General features: G+C 37.0%; 1 protein-coding gene across 2 annotated transcripts; it reads right to left on the bottom strand.

Moving 5' to 3' along the window:
• Positions 1-1454: 1454 nt before the first annotated feature.
• Positions 1455-18480, bottom strand: LOC110443570 (serine-rich adhesin for platelets-like). 2 transcript variants are annotated; one of them, XM_021487851.1, is made up of 6 exons: positions 18401-18480; positions 15004-15149; positions 10501-13428; positions 4624-7404; positions 3308-3415; positions 1455-2905 (listed from the first exon to the last, which is right to left on the bottom strand). In XM_021487851.1, the coding sequence occupies exons 2-6, from the start codon at positions 15122-15124 to the stop codon at positions 2844-2846; spliced, it is 6000 nt and encodes a 1999-aa protein (XP_021343526.1). In that variant the 5' UTR covers positions 15125-15149; positions 18401-18480; the 3' UTR covers positions 1455-2843. The 2 variants fall into 2 exon arrangements, with proteins under 2 accessions (XP_021343526.1, XP_021343527.1); XM_021487852.1 differs by lacking the exon at positions 18401-18480 and adding an exon at positions 18336-18389.
• Positions 18481-24327: the final 5847 nt, after the last annotated feature.

The raw sequence follows: 24327 nt of genomic DNA, 5'->3' as shown, positions 1-24327 counted from the left end.
GACGGGCAGCATTTAGGGGTCTTACTGATGGTACCAAATGAGCGAGTAATATATTTAGTGGAAAAAAAAACTAACATGTTCATCCGTTTAACTTGCATAGTTATCAATCTTTCGGATGACCAAGATGTTTGTAAATATAAAGAATTTTTAGATAAAACATAAGCTTTTGAGAAACATCAACATTCCAAACAAATGGAGAAATAAATTCACGGAAATAAGTAAGTATGACAAGAAATAAAAACTTATTGGTGTGGCGGTACTCATCATCTTCAACGGACCCCTTGTTCGGAGTGTATTCATTTAGGAGCGGGTCCAGGGCATTGGTACGGGGACCAAGAGTTTCTACAAGCAGTGTTTTGGTTTTCAGTTTGAAATTTGTTGGATTCAGTTGTTCACAATATGCCAAGGGAAATAACTCAAGCAATATCTACCACGTGTGTGAAAAAGAACGACAACTGTGGGTAGAACTTGCTGATTTACAGGAATTCGTAAGCTACCATCCCCGTACTCAAATTGCTCTAACATAGCAGTCGATGACACAATTTCGTTTGTAACTTATGGACTTACCACCCTTAGTAATACACATGTTTTTCTTGTCGTCATTTCCGTATTGCGTATCGGGCATTCCATTACGGTAGTGTTAATTATAGTAACACAGGCACCCGATATGGAGACTTAACTTCGAAATGTGTAATCACACGTGTACCTCAGAAATAAAGCTTATGATACAATTACATTAATTAACTCACGGAAGTTGTAATAGTTTTGAACAATGCTACACACTCAAAAAATGTGAAAGTGTTAAAAATTCATTTTTTCGGTATTCTTTTACAAAATAATCCCCAGTTTATCGGAATTCTTAGATTTTCATAAAATCATCTCTACATAGTGACATAACCATTATGTTAAACTTTCATTGAATTCTGATGGTTATTTGCGAAAGGGTGGAGCCTCCTTAAGGCCACAGGTTATTTTTTTATATACTTAACAGTAGAAGAACAAAAACTCATTCCGAGAAAATTGTTTAGATTTCCCTCTTATATTATTCTCTTATTTCTTAACGGTTTATGAGATTTGACAAGTTATCAGAATATTTTTTCTACAAAATTTGGTTCAAGTTTGGAACAAAGTGGTGCACTAAAACCGTTCAACCAAGAGAAAATAAGCTAACCGTTCAACCAAGAGAAAATAAGCTTTATACCGATATTTACAGAGAGAAATTACATTATACAAATGTTCATTTCTATGACATCACCGCTGACTTCAGGAATTTAACTGGAATAAATGCATAAGTTAGTGACCTTTAACTTGGCACAGGTTGTAGGGCTCAAAATCAATTATCAGCAAATATGTTTTGTCAAAGCCTATCCAGCTTCGGGTTTAATGTATAACACTGTAGTCTGCCAGCCTCACAAGGGACACTATAACGGTAAGAAAGATAACAACACTTGACATACTGCAAATGTGAGCTATGTTTATTCACGAATACTGGATATAAAAATAAAAATATGCTGAATGGACACCAAAAAGACACAGAGAGCTAATAATTGTACGGGTACAAAACCAACTGCAGTTAAGATACCTAGTTATGTTAGATTATTATCTGTTTTGAAGAAACACGGGGGGAAATGTCGACTGAAGCAAGTGTGAGAACCTATATCCCTGATAGAATGAAGAAAATATTTTGCCAATGAATAAAGACCCAACACGAAAGAGAATTAGCCGCAGGGGCTACTAAGGACAATAACTGGTCACTCAGTCTAAACCAACCCCTACATTATTCAAGCTCCTTATATATGTACATAACATCAGCAAACTCAACACTTGACAGTAGTGTATCACCAGCCTTGATGGTGCATGCTTTATTTACAAAAGATGACAGTGATAATTTCATTAAACTCAAATTATGAAAAGTTACTTCATTACTGGATGACGAAACAGTGTGTGGATGTTTACCGATATAACTGAGCTTTGTTTCAGTACACACACCTGGTAACAGAGATGATCTGGTGGACTGTACAAGGAGCCCGAGGACTAGAGACGTAATTAATGTTATATACACAATAACAAAACATAAATGGCCCTGATGTTGACGACACAACAGCTCGTGTCCATTATCCTGGCCAGATTAGTAGTCTAAAGCTTCTGTAACAAAGTGAAAATTATGCAACTTTCTCAAATAACAGGCCGTTCCAACCAATTGGACTGCCCGATATCATGTAACAACAACACAAAAAGTATCACATATATTAGAGATGAGGGTATTCATAATAGTTTTTGATTAATATATCTGAACTATACATATGTTTATAGATCTATTTGTCTATTTACTACCATCTGCAGTATCCATTATCTAGTAATGTCTGGGCACCAAGTTAGGGGGGAAAATCAAAGAAAAAATAAATCAAAACAAATATCACTTTTTACTTCATCAAATGTACCCAGTTTTATATATAATATATATTTATATATATATATAAATGTGTGTATTATATGAGTGAAATAAGTTCATATACAACATAATTGACAGTTATTAATTCATAATTAGAGCACTATTTTTCACTAAAAAGAAATAAATTATCAAACTAATGCACATGATTATGGTGCGGGTTCTGTACAAACAAATGCCATTTGGAGTGACAACATCCCTTACTACAAGTATACATCCTTACGCTCGCTATAAACATGTGGGGATCTTGATTTCAACACTTCAGACTATGTACAAGACAAATCAATGATCCTCTATACAGCTTATACTTTGTAAGAGTCTAGAGTATTTACAAGTAATAACTAAATCAACCCTCGTTAGAGTAGTGTTGGAAGTTAGTAGGAGACAGTAGGGTTTATCTGTGGTCTCGGGAGGAACGTCGCCGCTTGTTAGCTGGAGGTAGTGTTTCGGTTGCATCTGTAGAGAGAAAAACAGGATTAACACACCTTTCGCTATACACAAATATACAAAAGATTTTTAAGGATATTCAATACAATGTACAATGAGATAAAAGGATATTCTGCAATCTTTATAGCTGAGCGATAATTTCAAGGTTTTTGCATTTTTTTTTTTACAAGATTGTTCTATCAATAAAAGACTTTTCAAATTTTCAATGAGATTCTCTCAAAAAAAGGCGACATATCCCGAAACATCTGTCAATTGTTATCCCTGATGGTAAACTCTGCACACCATTTAAATTGCTGTTTAACAATTATACGATAACATGATCTGGTCATTATCTGACAATCTTTAAAATCAATGGCCATTACAATTAAACAACTGGATTATTGACAGTAGGACAAGGTATTTTTAAGCTACCTCTGGGTTTGGAGGACCGAGTCGAGCGCTTAGAGTCCTCCTGAGGGTCAGTGTTCGCGGGTACCAAGGTTCGTGTTCGACTGCGCACAGGAGATCTGTCACGGATTTCTGTAACACAAATACAGCATATGAAAATCACATCACTCATTTGATAAATGCAAGTCATATTTTGATTTTTACTTATTTCAAAACATTTAGTGTTTCACTTTTCTATTTTTTACTTTTAACTACCGGCATATGACTTTTGATTGAATGGGGATAGGAACAAATGGAGGAAATCAAAGTCAAAAGGGAGGAATGTACCTTGCCAATCAGAAACTTTTTTCAATGTTTCAGAACAAATCAAGAACATTAAAAAGCATTTGGAAAAAAATGAGGGGGGCGGGGGAGGAATAATGCATGCCACCTATTTCAACACATTGTCTAGCTGAAATGTATTCAGCTGGGATGACTAAAAAAGAGCAATAGATAGAATGACTCAGCAAGAGCAATACAATTATTTTTGACTTGAGAATTGTATCAGAAATCAGCATATACCTAGAGTAAGGACTAACAAGTTTTATTAGGGATATGTTCAGCACTTCCTTGTTATTGAGCAAAGACAAATTACAACGGATTGACCACCAGATGTTGTAGCCATAGACAACACAACATTCAATTGTGATACACTTTGTACAGTAATATTTTACAAATATTTTGTAAAATATTACTGAGCCGTAAAGCTTACTGCAAGAACTTGCACATTTAAAAATATTATGAAAATACATCACAAGAATAGAAGACTTTGTTGGCTTTCATAATTGTTAGGAATTTGACGAAAAGCTTCGGTATGTTAAAACCACTAACCATTTTCCCTGCAAAAAGCCTTCAGAAACAGTGGAGGAACATGTGCATACAGCTAATGCTATGAAAAGGTATTTATAGTACAAAACTTAGTAGATATTGGGTAATTTTAAGCAATTTGAACAAAAGGGTTTAAAGTCTTATACTTGTGGTTTCAATGAAAATCATCTTTATCACTAACATATTCCTATTAGGATCTAAACACAAGTATAATTGTATGAAACTATCTGTGAAGTAGCCAACAGCCTATCATACCTGTATTTGTTATTTTTGATTACGTTTATCATTCATCGATTGATTACAACCATTGGCTATTGATAAAATCAACAACTGCTAGTGCCATGTCCAAACAGCAAATTCATACCAAATTTTTTCCCACGACCCCGTCGACTTCGAGATAACGAGGTTCGACTGTATACTTCTGTAAAGTTAGAGAAAGCAATAAGAAAGTACGGTATAAGTATCATACGTACGGTTTTGTATCTTGTCCTGGGAAAGTGTTGGGGAGTGTCGACTTCGCCGACTCAGCTGAGCTTTCTTATTCTGTGCTATCTCATCATCAGAGACTAATGGCTTTTTCTTTGGGTCCTTGTTAACTACCTTTGTTTTTTCATCCCCAGAAGGTGCCTTGTTTTGGGTTCTGTTCCTGAGCCCAGTTTTGACAGAATCCAGTGTTGCAGTCAACCCATCTATTGTTTCATTGGCTGAAACCTTCACAATATCATTCTTCAATGTGGTACCGACATTATTGTCTTTAGTATCAGATGAACGTGTGTGTTTGGCTACCTCACAATCGTCTAAATTTGTGATTTTCTTGTTGGGATCTGTAGCACTTATCTCATCATTCTGCATTGGTTTCCTTCTACGTGAGGATGTTCGCAAGTTCTTACCAGAGTCACCGTCAACACTCTTGTCCTGCGAGTCAGCTGTATTCGAACGCTGTCTTGTTCCCACTTCCTTTTCAGCTGGGTCAGCTGGACTGATGCGCTGCCTGGTCAGACGAAGATTGTGTTGGGCTGATGACAAATTTTCTGTTGGTTTGTTTTCAATAGGTCTATTTTCGTTTGATTCCGAGGACTTTCTGCTTCGTCTCAGTGCCATTGTGGTAGTCGAGAAATCATCTGGTGTTAGAGGCCTGGTACTGTCAGGGACACTGGTTTGTCTCTGTGGTCTGGACGTGACGGAAGTTGCTGTGGAATCAGAGATGTCATCCGTGCAGTTAACTTGATTAGAATCACTGTAAACAGGTAGTAGCTGGGGAACATTGTTGGTCATCTCCTCTACATGGGAATCCTCCTCTTTCTCACTTCGGTTCATGCTCTGTACACTGGAATTTGCTGTGTATTGAATTTGTGACAAGGTACCAGGTTGTTCACCATTAACATCCTCACAGTTCTGCAGAGTGTTAACATGTGAAGCCGTACTGTCCCCGCTGTGCTGCTGGTGAAGATTGTCTGTGTTAGCACAAGTTGGAGTAATGCCATCGACAGCCGCACTACCTACACATTCAGCTCGACTAGAAGTAATCTCAGGACATTGAGAAGTATTCGTACACAAATTGTTGTTGGCACTACAGTTAAGGAGTAAATTTGGAGAACAGTTTTTGGAATTCTCTGTACTAGAACTATTGCACTCATTCCCATTACAATTAAGAGTAACCTTTGATGGCGAATGACCTGTCTGTTCATCTTGTTCAAACTTGTGCTTAGCTTCCACAGCAACTGCAGAAGTCTTATTGTCTGTGTTTGTAGAACTACCTGTATGTGTGGGGATCCCTCCTCCAGTTGTATATATTGATACACAATCAGATCTAGTTGCACCAATATGAGAGGTCCCTTTTTGCTTCAGAGAGGGAGTAGACATTTGTAAAACAGATCCCCCTACACTAGCACTATTTGCAGTTGTAAGTGGATAAATAGATGACGATCCACTGGCACTGTTCGCCGATGAGTTTGGTTGTGTTTCTAAAGTAGCAGTCCAACTTTCTGTAGGGGTATTTGACGCCCCCTTGGTCCCACCATTTGTACTGTCATTGGTGCTGTGCACCCTCCCTTGAATTGGATTCACTAACACAGATTCTGAGTTTGGTTCAGAATGCACGGGTACGTTTGAATCACAGTTGGGAAAAGTATGGTGAGTTGAGCTGCCTGTGAAAGAAACACTTGATTCCTGTGAGGGCAGAGCCTGAAAGTCGTCTTTAATCGAGGGGTGACTAGAGATTGGTAAGCAATCTTGGTTATTTACCAGCCCATCTTCATGTGTTCTGCAGGCCATTAAACTGGGGATTTCAGCAGACAGGTGTGGAGGGGCTGCTGTGTCCATGTCAAAAGGTGAATTGGACTTGACAAACTTGCCCACCATGGCTGCCTCAGACACTGATAGCCTAATGTCTGGTGCAGTGCGAGTTAGTCGAGGAGGAGAGTTGGAGGCTTGAGATTTTGTCGCCATATTAACAGGAGATTTGTGTTGTGCATGAGGTAGTGAGGACTGATCTATTGAGGGTAGGGGCTTCACCAGCTTCTGTACAGATTCTGTTAACCGTTTTGCAAGAGGTAGGGCAGGGTCAAAAAAATGCTGGGGAAGAGAGTTGATCATGGAGCTTGCTGGTGACCGTCGCTTGTTAGTAGAAGTTGCACTTGTGATGTATTTCTGTGGATCGTAGCTCCCACTACTGCTAGTAACAAACCTACCAGAGTCCAACTTTGATGTTACTGGCCCATTACTCATTACATCTGATATACATGTACTGTAATTGACAGAATGCACTCCATCAGGAGACTTTCCAAACCCCATCATTCCCGTACTTGGAATCACGTTGTCTGGTTGACTTGACGCCACTGACATAGGGTTGTTTGCGAGGGGAGATTTTGTCCTCTTGTCTACTTGATGATTCCTTGGAAATGATTTCTGTGGATAATAGTGGGAAACATTTGGCTGAGAAGTGTCTGGGGAACTGAAGGATGCTACACTGGCCCCTGGTTGTCCTGTTGGAGGCCGGGACATGATGTTGTTTGTCATTGGTTGTACATTATTGTAGTCTTTATTGCACATCCGGTAAGTATCGTCGGACATCATAGACGAGCGAGGACTGGTGCAACTGCTAGCCGTGTGACTGTTGACCTTGTGAGAGGGCACTGTAGATCTAACCACATCCTGTTGTGTTGAGAAAGGTACCCGCCTCGACTCATCTGTCTTACCCATGTTGTTTATTCCATGCGAGAATGTAGACATTGTAGCGTGTACATCAGCCCCACCTATTAAACATAAAACGGATCATTAGATCTGTCATGTGAAAAGCATGACAATTCAAGTTACTTACCAGCTGAACGTCATAAACAAGACACAAAAAGGGCCTGTATATGCACTATTCACAGGATGTATAATTTGGTTATACAACACGAGTAAAAAAAATACATTTTAACCCCCTGTTTTCAATATAAGTATATTTAATATATCTTATGTTTATAAGCTTAACACTTTACAAAGCATAAATCCACTGGCACACGCTCATTGAGATACTACAGTATCTTTTAAACAAGTCTTATGAAGGTTAACGGGTATCTGTTGGAAGAAAAAGGTTGCCAGAACCATTAAAAATAAGTTGTAAAAATAATAACAGTACCCTGAACTGAAATGCTGCACACTGAAAAAGGATGAATATTGTCATTTTCTTCTTATTTGATGTTTCATGCAAGCTGCTTCAACCTCGATTGTGTTCTAATGCGAGCATCACACAAACCTTGTCTGCACTCAGAAACGATAACTCATTTCAGATATTGTCATATACCAAATGCTTGTAAGATGTTTCATAAAATATAAAACCTCTGGAGAAATTTAATCGCTAGAACGCTTCATACACATTCTCATTGACAATGTACACATATAGGGACATGCTGAATCCTACACCAGAAAATGAATGCACGTGCCACATTTGACCATTTATAAATTAAGGTCCTGGGGAATATTTACAGAGATTATCAAATTTGTCAGTTTAATTTTTTTTTTATCAAGACTGAATTCAGTTAAAACTCATTATCACCTACATGTAACGTTATACAACCAACCAGCATGGTCTCTAATTGGTAATTCCATTAGTGCGAGTTGTCAGTGAGGGAATAATGGACATGTGCTGCACATGTAGGGAGTTAAATAACTTCAGCAAGAAAGTAAAATTAAGGCACTACAGATACAATTTTCCAGCTTGTGTGCACAGCCATCTGTTGGGAGAGCATACTTATACCATATCATTTTGTCAACAGTACCTAGTATCATATCACCTAGCAATTTCATTCTCCCATTTATAATTAAATATTTTATTTTTTATCATATCCTTTTAATCCACATCTAACCTTTCTTCAGGAGAGTATAGAAACTCTCAAAATCTGTTCAGAAATGAAGTGGCGAGTGATTTTTTTTGATTTTTTTTATCAAAGGCAACCTTGGTTATAATACCTTGAAACATCTACTCGCGCCAAGTATTCTCATACATGACTATCTCTCTGTAATCTTTTTTAAGGAGTTTGATTAAAAGCTTTCTTGAAACTAAGTAAATAGTACTACTGATGACATCCTACGAACAGTGTTGGTACCCTTTACCTTCATATTTAACTACCATAGGAAGCTTGTTCAAAACCAGCTCAGAAAATAGTTGTTAGAGTGATGGAAAGAACTTTCTAAAAAGATTGAAATAATGATGACCTAAGCTTGAACATCCAAAATGAAAATAACTTCCTCCTGAAGGTATTACATATGATACTTTTTCAAAAGTGAAACAAACTCTGCTCAGAAAAGAAGTCACTAAGTGATACCAAAGCTGTTCTATAGCCATTGTCACTGTGGCACTGTTAAGTTAAACATAAAGACGTTTGGGGTGCTCTAGTACTTTGGCATTATAGGGAGTTGGATCAAAAACAAGAAATAGACTCGCTACTGTGATGACATAGACTCGCTACTGTGATGACACAGATTTTCAATAAAAAGTCATGGAGACAGCGTCTTTTGCAAAGCTGTAAAATATTGACATGTTTGAGCTATTACTGAAGCAATATATTATATTTGGTCATAATTGATTGATTTTACTCCGATATTGCATGTCGTTGCAGTACTAATAATATGAAGCACCAATTGCAACCAGTTATTGTAAATTTTGTCTACCTTGACCTTTGACCTATATAGCTATGACATGATGGAGTTTTAATAGGGTTCATCCTCTTCTTACCACAAATCACTATACCAAGTTTGAGCGAGATTGGAAAATCAGATTCTACACTATTGCGCCAAGAGAGATGAAACTCCTACAAATTGTCAATTGAAATTCAATGGTTTTGATCCATTCCTAAGGTGACCTTGAAGTGAGGATTCTGAAAAACAATCCCATGGTACATTAGTGAGTCATCTATGCGTATAAGTTACATCAAACACTTTTATTGGTTAAGAGTTTACATTGTGCTCCAGACAAGAATATGACAGCAGATGTTAAATTTGGTGTTTTATGCCATAGTACGTCTCATCATTAAGACAGTCATACAATAAAAAAATGAATTTCAATGTTTATTGTCATTAAAAAAACAAACAGGATTTTTTGAGATATATACACATTACTCCAATCCCCACGTTCAACTAAATAGTCTATTTGTCATCAACATTATGTACGTAAAACAGGGTAAGGAGGGGAAGAAATGGCATAACCCTACTGAGCTTAGACCAGGGGAAAACAACGCCATCACTTTGACCTTGAGTATCGATAAAGCCAAATTTAATCGATTGTACTGCACCCAAGGCAGCCAGAATCTATATTGCTCCATGTTTTGTTAATGTATGGAGATTCCATCACTTGCAATTTTTAACAAAAGTTACCTCTGTGACCTTCAAAACAGGTCAAGGTTAATTGATCTGAATGAGCTTGAAAGCAATGACCAAATATCATGATATCGCTCTTACAGCTAATCATGTTGCGTTTTTTCCAGCAGTTTTTCGCATGACCTGTGTCAGACCTCCAGAATGGGTCAAGATAATGCATTAGAACATTTTAAACTTGCATTAAAAGCTTTTACCACATGCACTGCAAGCCCCAGACAAAACAGACTCTGGCATTCCTTGTTAGGGTTAGCAAACACTGGTACTTTCAGTTTAAAAAGTCCTACAAACTAGTTTTAAGGAGAAGGGCAGAGACCCAGAGTTTAAAAGTAGGTATATGTACAGTTAATGGATGCACATATTTGGTATCTGAACATTCATGTGCCTTCCAAACTCTTACTTTACATCAACTTAAGATTTTTTTCTCTAAAGATTTCTTGTGAAAACTAGCTACATAAAAACTTATACTTTTATAGAACCAATAATCTACTAACCAAATGTAGAATTGCAATTGCCGTGTTGCGGCATTAGAGGATCCATTTTCTGCATGTGCTTTAAATGGTCTGCTGTATACGGAGGCAGCTTTTGTTTGTTCGTCATCACTTGTGCAACACATTCCTCTCTCAGAAACTGCTTTGGACTTTTGCGTTTGTTGGACTCTACCTGGTTTGAGAATATTTTCTCTCTAGTAGACCAATGTAACACAGTGTTTTGGTGACTAGGGCCAACATGATTCATGACCTTGGTCTTGTCTTTCCGGCAATTCACATGATTAAAAGTTTGATGATTTAAAGCCTTTTCCATTGGCATTGATAAAATTGAAGAGATATCAGAATTATGCTTCAATGTGTTTTTGTTAACATGACTATTGGACATTGCATATCCGACTGTTATCACTTGAGCGTCTGATTTGGGTACACACGTGGTCTTATTTATTCCATCTAAAAAATGTTTGATGGATGCACTACAATCTTCACTATTAGCATGTGCTGCTTTGAAATCATCTCCAGGTTCCGACGGTGTGCCGTCTGACCTCTCCGATGAGCTGCCGATTCCTGAGTCATGATTGTACACCTTTGTCTCCTGTTCCAGTGTGCAGCCTGAGGCTGCTATATCATTCTGAGAAGAATGTTCATGCAGAAGACTGCTCTGGCTAGAGTTCTCTGAGTCTCCGCCAGGACTGTCTATTAAACAATTAGTGCTGGTACCCACAACACTTGCATGTTTGGCTGGATGGTTCATCACATGAGGATTGAGCAATTGTTCAGAATTTGAAGGACTAGTAATCGCCGATGACATTTTCTGCTGCGTGGAGGCTGTAACAACATTTGTTGCAACATGTTGTTGTTGTTGTCTTTGGCTCAATGTAGGAGAAGCACTAGTAGTTGTGTGAGCCCCACAACACACAGTCGTCAGATGATTGTCCTCGGGGAAACCAGATGTTAAACTCTTGTACACACTTTGGTGCAAAGGTTGCATCTCAACTGTTGTGGACATACCAGGCATAAAGCCTGGTAAAGATCTTTGGGAGGATGAAGTTGGCGACTTGGTGACAAATCCTTGAGATGCACTAGAAACTGGCATATATTCCTGTCCTGCTGGTGACCTGTTGACAGTCCTGTTCTGTGTCGAGTTGCTATTGTATACACTTGTTACAGAATCTTTTCTAGTAGGACTAGAATGCACATAACCACTATTACCTCTGCTAGCAGGGGACATAAGTGGTAGTGGAGATGGTGACATAGATGATACTGAAGACAGCGATGACGACGACGATGAAGGCAACATTAAGTTATTACTACTACTACTGTACACAGCTACTGTCTCATTCTGCTGGTGTTGCTGCCTAGAGTAATTAACACTTGGATGTCCTGCAGAAGAACTTGGCACAGAAGAGATCCTATCACTTGATGGGGGCATCCGCCCTTGATGCATGACATTGTTAATAGTTAAATGTTTATTTGGAGAAATACCACTTGGTGGCTGCTTTTTGTCCTTTGGGGAACGTTTTATAGGGTTTTTATGTGGAGAAAATCCATCTAAGGAACTGTCACTTTTTATGGGACTTGTATCAGATGAATTTTCCATAGGTTCTAAAAGTCCAGTATATGGGTTTATGATTTTTCCAGCTGTGTTTTCTGGTAAAAATTGGCTCACATCCCCCGATTCTGATTTCCTTGGTATGGGTTCCTGAGACAATGGAATTAAGTTTGAAGCAGCAGTTGATGTAACTGTATGAAGATTTGTGTCCATGCTTTGATGCGAAGGGCTGTGAGGCGGATGGATTGGTTGTCTCCCAGAAAAGGTGACAGCTGGTTGTGTTGAAGCTGGTAAGGCTTGTGTAACCATTGGAATGCTTGGCATATTTGAGCTGCTGCCTGATGTGACCAGGGGCAGGCCACAGGTAGCCAGAGCAGGGTTTGGTACACTCTGTATGGAGACTTCTCCCTCTGACGATGGCACTGCTAGGGGAGTGCTGGGAGACTGGGACTGTGTCTCGCTTACAGTTGCATTTGGTTTTTCTTTGGGCTTCCGCTGTCGTCTCTTCTTTTTAGGAGGAGACCCCGTTTCAGGAGGTGGTAGCATTTTACTGTGCATAAAGTTATTGATGCCTGCTAAGGACGGTTCAGTCTGAAGCAAATTGACTAGCAATGGACTTCCAGTGGACGTTGTGGGATACCTGCCTCCCTTTACAAAGTTGTTGACCAGAGCACTCCCATGAGGATAAGGAGGAGGAGGAGGTAGTGAAAGCTCATGTCCTTGCTGTTGTGGAATGCTGTGAGGAGATAGGCCTGGTGGTGAGGGCATTTTCATTCCTGGTTGACCCAGAGAGCCCTTGGTCTGCTGGTCAAATGGAAAGAACCCACTCTGATGTGATTGTGCACTTGTTGGGTTTTTCCCTTGGGGGAATCCAAAAGACTGCTGGGATTGAGAAGGACCCCTGCCTGTGGCTGACGAAGGCATTCCCATAGAGGCAAACGGCATGACATCTCTCGGACCAGATGATTGAAAGCCATCTGGTGCTGATGATTGCTGCCCAAACAATGTGTCAAAGAGGGGTGCCCCTTGCCGAAGATAATCAGCAATGTTTTTCTGTGTAGTACTTTCTGCATTACTTGGCCCTGGTGTTTCAAAGTCATTTGTTCTACCTCCAGGATCTATCATAGACACTGACGGTGCATCTACTGTATCACTTTCTGTTCGGAAAACCAATCTAGTCCTTTCATTATTTCTACCAGCTATTGTTAGTGAGATAATCTGATCGCCTTCAATTTGTACAGCTAAGACTCCCAGTTGCCGTAGTGTGGAGTCTCCCTGCTGTGCCAACTGTTTAAGTCTATGAGCAGCTTCGCGAGGGATGTTAAACGTCACACGCACACTGTTCCATGGCTCCACCTTCTTTAGGATCAGCTTCCTTTTATCTGAAACAAAAATAAAAAGTATAATGTTAGTTGTCTGTTACCTTTTAAATATCATGAAAGTTGAAGATGGCAGCTAAATACAGGGTGACAAGAGGAATAAATTCAAAGGTCAAGGTCATAAACTGAACAAACTTGATAGTCTTCCACCCTAGTAATCTATAGTACACGCCTCTATGCTCTCAGGGTCTGCAAAAGTTCAACCTGTGACACCTGTCTCACAATGCAATATGTATCAAAACATCTCATACCTCCATAGTTGAACCTAACATTGCCCCATGGAAATATTGTTTTCATTTTTTAAGTGAGTAACCTTAATTGTTGAACAGCCATGTACCAAATGTAATATGTACTTGCATTTTTTTCAGTAAATGTTCTCCTAATTTGCTCAATAGTGTGAAATGCCAAAATACATCAATTTCACAGAGATCTTTCAATGGGTTTTATAAATCTTCACTCGCTCATATAGATCATATAAATTGTCGTTTCATAAACATTTACGGTTTTAATTAACAAACAGGAGGCGTGACTAAATGATGAGATTAGAAGTATCACTTTCAACTTACCATACAGAACATGATTGATTTAAGATAAATATATTTGAATAAAACTGAGAGCAATTGACCCAAGCAAGCTACAGGACAAAATTGATCAGGACTGTAGGCATGCAACATCCAAGTTTTCATTATAACTTTAGAGTATGCCTTTGACTCCTATAAATGAACCTTAACTCCTGGGTTTGAAAAGACCTGTCTACTGGATTTGACCAGAGTTTGGGCAAAATAATTTAGCCACCAAGTGAGCTAAAATATTTCCAATTGATAAAATAAGCTTAAGATAAACTTGATGTACAATGGTTGAGATTTGCTCTGAAAACCTACACTTTTGCATTTGAGATCAAATGTCATACGCAGTTAAAATAACTAATTTTGCCAAATGACACACTGTGTAATCTCATGACACTATAAATTTTGTTGTCCAATCATTGACAAAAGTATCCAAGATAAATTCTGAAAAACTTAATTTCCGCATCCTAGATCAAATGCCAAATGTAAAACGAAATTGTGATTGTGACATTATTTGGAATGGGACATGGCACCCTTTCATGATTTACCGATAAATTAATTCTGAGTCAATGCATCATGAAGCCTGCAGCTGAGGTATGCTTTGGAAAGCTATATTTGTGCATCCGCGATCAAGAGGTTGGGATGACTTTATTATGGTACCAGACACATAGTCTGCACATAATATACCTTCAACTGTACAAAGATACCAAATATGCATGTATACCTGAAACAGTGGCCAAAATTGAAAAAAAATATGGAAAGGCAGATGGATACATGCACAAAAGGTGAATATCAATCATATACCATGAATGTGTTTGAAATGGGAGTCTGAAAATTAACCCTAACTGACCTAAAGCACTATACGGAGATCAGGCAATTCTTCAGTGAAAATTATGCAAAACAAAAGATTGCCATATACTTGAACATAAAATTTTTGTGTATCAATATAAAAACCAGTTTTTCTCTTCCTTACAGGAACTAACTGTATAATAAAATGAAGCCTATTCCTCACCTGTTGATAGCAGATCCCTAAGACCTTTGCGGAAATCTTCAAGTCGAGACTGAAGGTTTGGATCATTGATGTCCCCCTCACATGTAAACACCGTCTCGATGTAGTCCTCTTGAGGACCCATCTTTACTGAGAGGTCATATGTCCACCTGCAACACAAAGATTTCATACAAACTTTAAAGTCTTTCTCTTATAGAAAATATGTAGATTATCATTGATTCCAATCCATAAAGCGAAACCTGTCGTGAATATACCTTGTTAAGATCAGAACAGACCATGGTTTCAGATTACACAGGTTACACTTGCATGTATCATGGAATTCAGTTTATTGCAATATATTTGTCCTTTTAAAATGGATGATACATATATATCTAAATTTTAACAGTACCAAATAATTTAAGGAAACCAGGGCCCCTATTCATGAAACTGTTCTCATGCTCAAGCATGGATTTTGTGCTCAAGTCTAATTTCTTGTTTTATATATAAATTAACAATGAAACCTTATTTTGTCAATGATTTGAAGGAAAAAATTGAAGAGATAAAGCAATGATAAAGCCAAATACTGTTTTCAAAGTTTACATTTGACTTTTCGATTGTTTGACATGATTTAAATGAGTAACAAGGAAGTTGGTTTGAGCAAAAAATCCATGCCTGAGAATGACAATGGTTTCATGAATACAGGCCCAGTATTCTGTAAAATCTGCCTTGCCCAGATCTATGCAATGAAACCTCTCTAAACAATATTTTAGTGCAGACATAACACATTAAATTACACAGCTATATTTGATTTTATGCCCTAAACTACTATCAACATTTTTCACATTATCTTCACTATAATAGCAAACATTATATTGCAGTAGCTGTGATAAAAGCAATAAGTTTATACTCTCTGTATAGACTATGTAATCACATATCAATATCTGACTTTTGAGTTAGTTCTTAAACCACTGTTTTCTTTAAGTTTAGTCACCAGTTAGATGTGACTCTTTTGGTTAGCTCTTGTGTCCAGTCTTCGGAGCTACTGAAAATTCAAGGAATTTGAAGTGCCAAAGTATTATTGTTTCGCAGAAGGCTATTGTAATGATGGCAATAAACAGGTTTAAAGTATGACCACATGTCAGATTAAGTTTCCGTTCCATCTCTCAAAAAAATGTCAAGATTCAAACAAAAGTGGTTCCAGATCTTTAACGTATGTATACGTTTGTAATATGACCAATTCATAGAGCCTCACTACGTATGTATACGTTTGTAATATGACCAATTCATAGAGCCTCACTAAGTCATGATTCTGTCCTAAACTATATACCATGCCTCTAAGTCTAAGACCAGGGTTGTAAAGTTTGTTTCCATGATACTAGTCTGGGGCTAGTAGACACAAATAATCCACGGACTAGCCTGAAATCGAATTTTGCTAGCTTAACAGATCATGAAAGCGTAAACATGAACACATAATGTACATCACATTCATAGTCAGATGGATATGTTTTCCTTTAAAAATTACAACTTCATTGTATCTTATTACTGAATGCCTTTAAAATTATTGAATCTTAAAAAAAAAAAATTGGCTCCTCTTGAAAATTAGTTTGGATACTAATATGTACAGTATATATGTATTATATCATAATTAGAGAGCATCAAAACCAAACATGGCAGACAAGCCGACTTTTGGAGAGATGAACTTTATTTCTGTGTCCTACATGCTTATAAATGTCAAATAAGAGAGAATGATTTGCATTAAACATGGCCATTTTTGTGGTTAGTATAGACTTTCAATGCTATTTATGTTGTGAATAGTGCAAAACACACATGTGACAAAGCAACAGAACATCTTGCATCATCAGAACAGAACATATTGCATCATCAGTACGGCATGAATGACTCTGATAGATATGGACCAAAAATTGTCAGGAATTTACAGGTTTAAAATGTTAATTGATTACCATCTTGATAATAGAATTGAATAGAAGCATCTTTTACAATTACAACTTCAATCAGAAAATATTATCCCAAACCGAAAGTATGGTATAAGTTCAAACAAAATATCTGGAGGAATAGTGACAAAAGCAACTCCAGTGACAGTTAACTTGAATCTGTAATGGCTTAAATGTAATATATATTAATGCAAATACGCCATCGTAAAAATAATCAATTATGAGGCTTAAGTTTATGGTGTGTATAATGAAATTGTATTATATAAAAATGCTAATGAACTAATTCGTCACAGTCTACAGGAATATAATATCCATGGAAAAAATGTGCCAGGTGGATTTCTCAATCTAAAGATTGATTTTGGGGACATAATTTATCAATATCAATACAGACATGATTTTAAAATACTAACACCTGTGGGAAATAATGAACCATTTAATCGATATATAGATAGAATTGCAGCACATATGTGAAAAGATACATCTCTTTGTAAAACTGGTGACCTCAACACTCTCCTAAATATGAAATATGTCATTAGATTCAACACCATAGTCACAGCAGTATATACGGTAAAGATACTCATGAATTATTACGAGTTAAAACAGAAAAATATTAAGTTTATATCTGCCTGATTTATGCAATATGATGTCAAATGATTATTCGGTAAATTTAAAACAAAGCCTTGGTCAATAACACAGCTGCTAAAGAACCATACGATGATATTGACACCGCACATAATATATTTCTATCGTTTGACGTTTATATGGCACATGGTCTTACTTGCCTTCCTTCATTTAAACAAACATACAACTCCACAAACTACTATATCAAAGTAAAACCTTCTGATTATTATGAACTGCAAACCATAAAAACAAAAGCATATTATAACACCCGGTAACAAATTCCAATTTGCAACGGAATATATGGCCAATTTGGCAGCCATGATGAACGACAAAAACTCCCTCGCCACCCAGTGACAGAAGAAATAAAGGTTACCTATTTAAACAGCATTACCATCATTAACGTCAATCAATTGTATAACAATAATAGAACGATTCCATATGCTCTATGTCGTTGCTTTAACGTGCGCCAGACATTATGTCGTCTCAGGCGGAAGGGAGGGCATGGCACCGACCTGAAAACGGAGGCAGGGGACGAAAAGTAACTGCTGTCATTACTTAATTTAGTCTAAATGACCAGTGCATATTAAAAGACAGCATAGAGCATTATAAAGTTAAGAAATTAAATATTTAAATAGTGCGTTGTACTTGAAAATGGTGTAAAATATCATATTTAATCAGTAAATAATCAGAGTGATGTCATGAGAAACGAGTCGGAAATGCTCGAACCCCATACCATTCAAGGTGCCCTACACTTCTCCTGTTAACACGCAATGAAACACTGACCATTATCACCTGCAATAAAAAGACCTCTATTTGTGAGTGCATCCAAATTAGTCCAAGCAACTGACCTGTATAGGTGACAGAGTAGTTTTAAAAATGTGCTTGCATATTCAACGCCATTGAACAATAACAAGTGCCGCCATTTGCAATACTACTGGCACGCATGCCCAAGTAAACCTACTGAATTCTGGGAATGACATTGAAAACCGCGCGGAACTTTGATGCCCGTGGTAGTTGAAAGATGATGATGTTGAAAATATACTTTTTTTGTAAAATCGAATTCTGTTGTGAAATAACTTATGTAGAATATGTTTTTAATATTTATGTATGTAATGAAAATGAAAATCACGGAAAATGTCCAATAAAGACATTTGTTAACATATAGTTAACCAGTTTGACCACGTGTCGGGAAGTTTGATCAGTGATAAGATTCTTCCTTTTAAATTTAAGAAGATTTTTCTCTCTTACTATTTTCACCGTTTTATCAAAACTAAGTGTTAACGACCTTTATTTAATTGGTGCAATTACGAAGTTGAATATAAATTTTCGATTAACCACAAGTGGTTGTGTTATAAATACACAATCAAATTATACACACAACTTATGTAAAAAGAAAAAAATAATAGGTCGCAGTGACCTCCTTTTGGTCTGTTGGGGAAAATGTTAACGGATTTTCAAACGGTTTGCTCATTGTGAATTGTTTAACATCGGAACATCGGTATGTTACATCATCACTTAATTAATGACGTAAGTCTGTATGGATGTCCCATCCATAATGATCGACGTATGTCATATAGTAAGTCCCTTTCAGCTCAAGCTTAATTCTTGTAAAAATTGTTCAGAGATGGGAACAAAATTTAAAACTAGTCAAGAATAGTTGTATTGTGACGTCGCAAAACAAACCACGTCTAAAGTTGTACTGTAACATCTTTATAACGTCTACAGCTAAATTATGAAATTAGAACAGAGTGTCGGTTATATATCTATTACGATAGTTCCATTCAGTGACGTCATGATTGAACTCGTCTTAAGTTGTACTGCGACTTAAGACTAAAGGTATAACATATGCATAGTTGTTTAGCATGGATTTTTGATGAATTACAACGCGGTTTATTTAGAGTTCACTCCGTTTTAACATAGACGATATTTTGATAAACATGTTATGGAGCTATAACACAAAAAACCGGAGTGTACTTGTGACATCACAAATAATCACGTCTATAACTGTATTGAGATTACCATTAATGACGACTTCCTATTCTGTTAATATCGCTACTGGATTTATTGTGTCAACAGACATGGTATGGATTACAAGACCGTATGCAAACGCATAATATATTATAATGTACATCTATTTCAATCGGAACAGACTTATCACACAGATGTTCATAGGTAGCGCTCAAACTCCTGACTTACCTCTGTAAGACAAATAATATTGTTTTACAAAGATGGTTTAAGTGGCCATGTGTACTCACAGGATAAAATAGATAACGGTAAAAACGTAAAATAATACGTTGAAAATAACGATCTATATTAACATTTTTAAAACTATTAGAACTCCATACATTATCGCAAGAAGATGGGGGTCAAAACTTTTATTTTGGGAATACGGGGAAAGAAATAATCTGGCTATAACCCTTACTTGACAATGCTGGAATTTGATTTAATTTTTCTGCGTTTAAAAAAAAGGAAAAACAAAAGCAAAATATAAATTTTAAAAAACATGGCTCTATTTCCATCATTAACGAGACTCCAATAGCATTTAGACATAAATCTTATACATCTACGAGCAGTGATTTTTTTTCCTTTTTCCTTTTCAACATTTTTTATAAACAATTAAGTAATATAGACAGCGTAATATATACAGGATAGTACGTCTATTTATGATTCTTATTCAAATTCAAATTCTTTATTTCATCTTGAGCATATACATCACATCGATTCAAAGGAAAATTTCATAATGTACATTCAAAATCATCACAGGCTGTAAGATATAATCAGCATATGGAATTTATAATTTAAATACAGGTGTTTTTATGAAATAAGAGCTTGCAAATCAAGTTAGTTAGAAGCCAACAGAGTAGAACGTAGTAACATGCATGATATATGAACTTAACCAGGTTAGTTAATTCTTTGATATTACCGGTTGATAATAATTTGATTAATTTATAGACAGAGGGATTAACACGATACTATAATATAATATATTTACTTCGTAGTTCGCTGAAGGAGGGGCATTTTAGAATGAAGTGGATTTCGTCTTCTATATCATTTTTACAGAAAGGACAAAGTCTTAAATTATGAGGAATTTTTCTATGCCTTCCAGTTTCTATTAAAAGATTGTGTGAAGACAGTCGTATTTTGACAATTGCTTTTTTGTACTTTACATGAATACTAGGTTTACTTAAGTAAGGTTTAAGGCAGGCATGATCAATAATATGTTGATACACCCTGCACTTAGACGAGGTGGAGAAAAACGTCTCACAGTCTTGTTTTAAAATATCTAACAATCTCTGTTTTGCTAAAACCAAAAAATGATGTGTATTAAAGCTACCCTGTGCTTGCCAGTACTCCGACATACCAATAGAACAGAGTTCTTGTTTAACAGAAGCCTCCCAATTTTTACAATGTGGGTTCGATTCACACTCATTGTACATATCTTAATAACATGCATTTAAAATACAGTTTCTAGAAGTCGATAGTTTACACCAGTACTTCAAAATTCTAATTTTCCTCGAAATGATAAGAGGATGTCTACCCAGTTCGAAATAGATCATTGCGTTTGGTGTAGATTTTTGAACTCCTAAAATATTCTTACAAAAGTCTAGATGTAGTTGTTCGATATCAGGCGCTTTGTGTAAACCCCACACCTCGCAAGCATAGTTGGCTACACTGCCGACATATGTGTCAAAAAGTGATAACAGTGTGCAGAAATTTAACAGCATATATTTACATGATCTTTTAAGGGAAAACTGAGCTTTCCTACCCTGTGACGCCAATTGTTTCTGCGTTAAATTAAAACTACCATTATAATTGAGTTTTACCCCCAAATAAGAAAAAAAAAATACAGACTCAAGTGTGACGCCATCATACTGCCATGTTTCATTTGCATGTAATACAGCCGATTTTCTGAAAACTTTAATTTTTGTTTTTTCAATGTTATCTGTTAGAGACCACCTCCTAGTTTATAATAACAATTCATCTAACATGTGTGTAGGCCATCAACACTTTCCGAGAAAAGCACCATATCGTCGGCGTACATTAGTAAAAATAACGACAACTCTTGTAGTTCTAAAAGTTGAACACCACTGTTGAGGAATTCCATCTCACAGTCGTTTACAAACATACTAAATAAAATCGGGACACAATTTCCCCTTGTAAACACTTTTGAAGACATTTTCGTGTGGCTCCTAGTCTTATGATGTAATTCCAAAGTTTCATTTCATTCCAATAAAGAATAAAAAAAATATTTCATTTTTATTGCCCCAATAGTACTCATTCATGATTAACACTCGACGGATCAGCGTTGAAATTTTTCAAAGCCCCGCTATAAAAGCCTATACAAAAATTTACAGTTCTTGCCTCGCAACGTTGTGAGGATTGGTGGAATGGAGCGGGGTCATAAGGTTTAGAGATGACGTCAATAAAACCAGAAAAACAATCTTCAATACCTTGACTACTAGTCAAATCATTGTCCACAACTAGACTCTCAAATCATGACTCTCTCTGGAATTAAGAGTATACCAACGGAACAACTTGTGGCTACCACTAACATGCGAATCAAAATTTGTTATTTCAGTTCCAGTATTTGCGTTTTTACATTTGATAACAAAGTGCAAAGGCGCGTGGTCAGAAAAGGCGTTAAAACTACTCCCCGTCCATTGCCCCTTTTGATTTTCCTCACCTTTCCCATTTTTTCGCTGCGTTCCTCGCCTGCTGTCTTCACCAGCAAACACGGTAAAATGACCTCACACATCCCTCTGACTCAATGACGTATTCTGTGTTGACCTTGATATTATATTTGAAAATTTAACAATTTTTTTCCAAATAATCTTATTGTGTGGTCAGTAAGTATCTATAACTATTTCTTATTCAGAGTTGCTGACGGAAAAATATTAGATTTTGATTTTTTGGTATTAAACCATCATAGAAAATTAATGTGGACATGAGATGCAGAAGTTTTCCGTTATTACAAATAAAATGATATTTCTAGGTTTTTTTGTTTTTTTTTACACCAGTGCCATTTTTTTACCCACACTATAACACATTAAACTAAAATTTTGGCTGTGACTCTTATAAAAATTATTGGATTTTTCACGGAAAATAACGTCAGACTTTGTTTAAGATTAAACACGTTTAAACATGTTTAACAATACATTGGATCTGTTGGTTTTCTAATTTTCTGCTGTAACAATTTGAACATCACTGAACCCATTGGGTCCTATTTTACGGGTCGAAAGTGATATTATATTTAATTATTCTGTAAAGGGATGTATTTGTTTTTAAAAATAAAGCGTTGCTTTATATACAATTATCTAACTAACATTGAAAACATGTCATTTGAAATCGCCTTCTAGACTACATAGTGACCAAGATATCTGATATAAAATGTTGAGTATAAATTTCGAGAATATTAGAGATTAATTTATTTGGTGTAGTTTCATTCTTAAAAATCTGAAGAACAACATGGTTCTTAATTTCAGATCGGTATAGCATCATGTTAAGGAAATGAATTGTTTTTTTTTTTACAATATACAAAACCCTTATCTACATATGTCAGTATTTAAGCATATATGTTTCACGCTGTATCAACAAAGAGATTCATAAATGATACTTCAAAGAATGATCCGCCATCATCTCAAGTCGTATATCAATACTTACCACACAACAGGAAAGACCAAACACACATACTCATGCCCTGTGCGATATTCTAAGGTCATTTCTATAATAACGGATACAGAATAGTCCATTTACATCGTTACTCAAACATGTGGCCTCCCGGCTGATACGTTAGAGGCAGAGACTCGGATCACAGGGAACTAAAAAATTGTTACAGCTATTTGTTACAGCTATATTTGGACCTTAACTAAGGTGTTCAGAGTAATTTTACATGCATTAGGGGCTTAAATCGTCTCGATAAAAATGCCACCCAATGCTTGTATATGCGAGCATACCGAAAAGGCGATCTAAACGCCTAAAACATGTGGCAATTTTTACCGAAAATCAATCTAAACCCCTAAAACATGTACAATTATTCTGAACACCTTAGTTTAGGGCCAAATATATAGCTGTAACAGATGCTCATGTCCCTGTTACTCGGATGCGTCCTGGCCGAGAGGTCGGAGCTTTCCTGAGCCGAGACGTCGGAGGTGCTCTGGCAGAGAGGTTGGAGGGTCGAGAAGTCGGAGGTGCTCTGGCAGAGAGGTTGGAGCTTTCCCGGGCCAAGACGTCGGAGGTGCTCTGGCAGAGAGGTCGGAGCTTTCCCGGGCCGAGACGTCGGAGGTGCTCTGGTAGAGAGGTCGGAGCTTTCCCGGGCCAAGACGTCGGAGGTGCTCTGGCAGAGAGGTCGGAGCTTTCCCGGGCCGAGACGTCGGAGGTGCTCTGGCAGAGAGGTTGGAGCTTTCCCGGGCCGAGACGTCGGAGGTGCTCTGGCAGAGACATCAGAAGCGCCATAGATGAAAATGGAATACCAATGAGACATCCTCCCTCCCACCCATTTATTTTATAGATAAAGTGAACACCCCCACCCACCCAGAAAAGACCAGCCCACATGTCTGTTATTTTTTTTTACGATAAAACCCAATAAAGGAATAGTCACCAAATTTTGTTTAGCAAAAGGTCAATTTAGATTAATTGAGGTTTAATTTAAGTAAGAAATATCTTAAACGGCAATGTCTTCATGTCTGTGATTATACATCTGAAATAATTGTGTACCTTTGACATTGCTTAAAAGATATGGACATAAAAACGCATTTCATGATTTAGGCGTATGGAG

The sequence above is a fragment of the Mizuhopecten yessoensis genome, unplaced genomic scaffold (assembly GCF_002113885.1).
Source record: "Mizuhopecten yessoensis strain PY_sf001 unplaced genomic scaffold, ASM211388v2 scaffold716353, whole genome shotgun sequence".
Taxonomy (NCBI): Eukaryota; Metazoa; Mollusca; class Bivalvia; order Pectinida; family Pectinidae; genus Mizuhopecten; species Mizuhopecten yessoensis.
The sequence above is the reverse complement of the archived record's forward strand: the minus strand, read 5'-3'. Positions and strand labels throughout refer to the sequence as shown.

Bases quoted from the DNA above. Each gene is read 5' to 3' on its own strand.
- LOC110443570 (XM_021487851.1), bottom strand. From the start codon at position 15,124: ATGGGTCCTCAAGAGGACTACATCGAGACGGTGTTTACATGTGAGGGG. The intron at 7,405-10,500 runs GTTAGTAGATTA...TATGTTTAATAG, and splicing joins CAATTGCAATTCTACATTTG to GTGGGGCTGATGTACACGCT. The intron at 3,416-4,623 runs GTACGTATGATA...TTTGTGTTACAG, and splicing joins CCAGGACAAGATACAAAACC to AAATCCGTGACAGATCTCCT.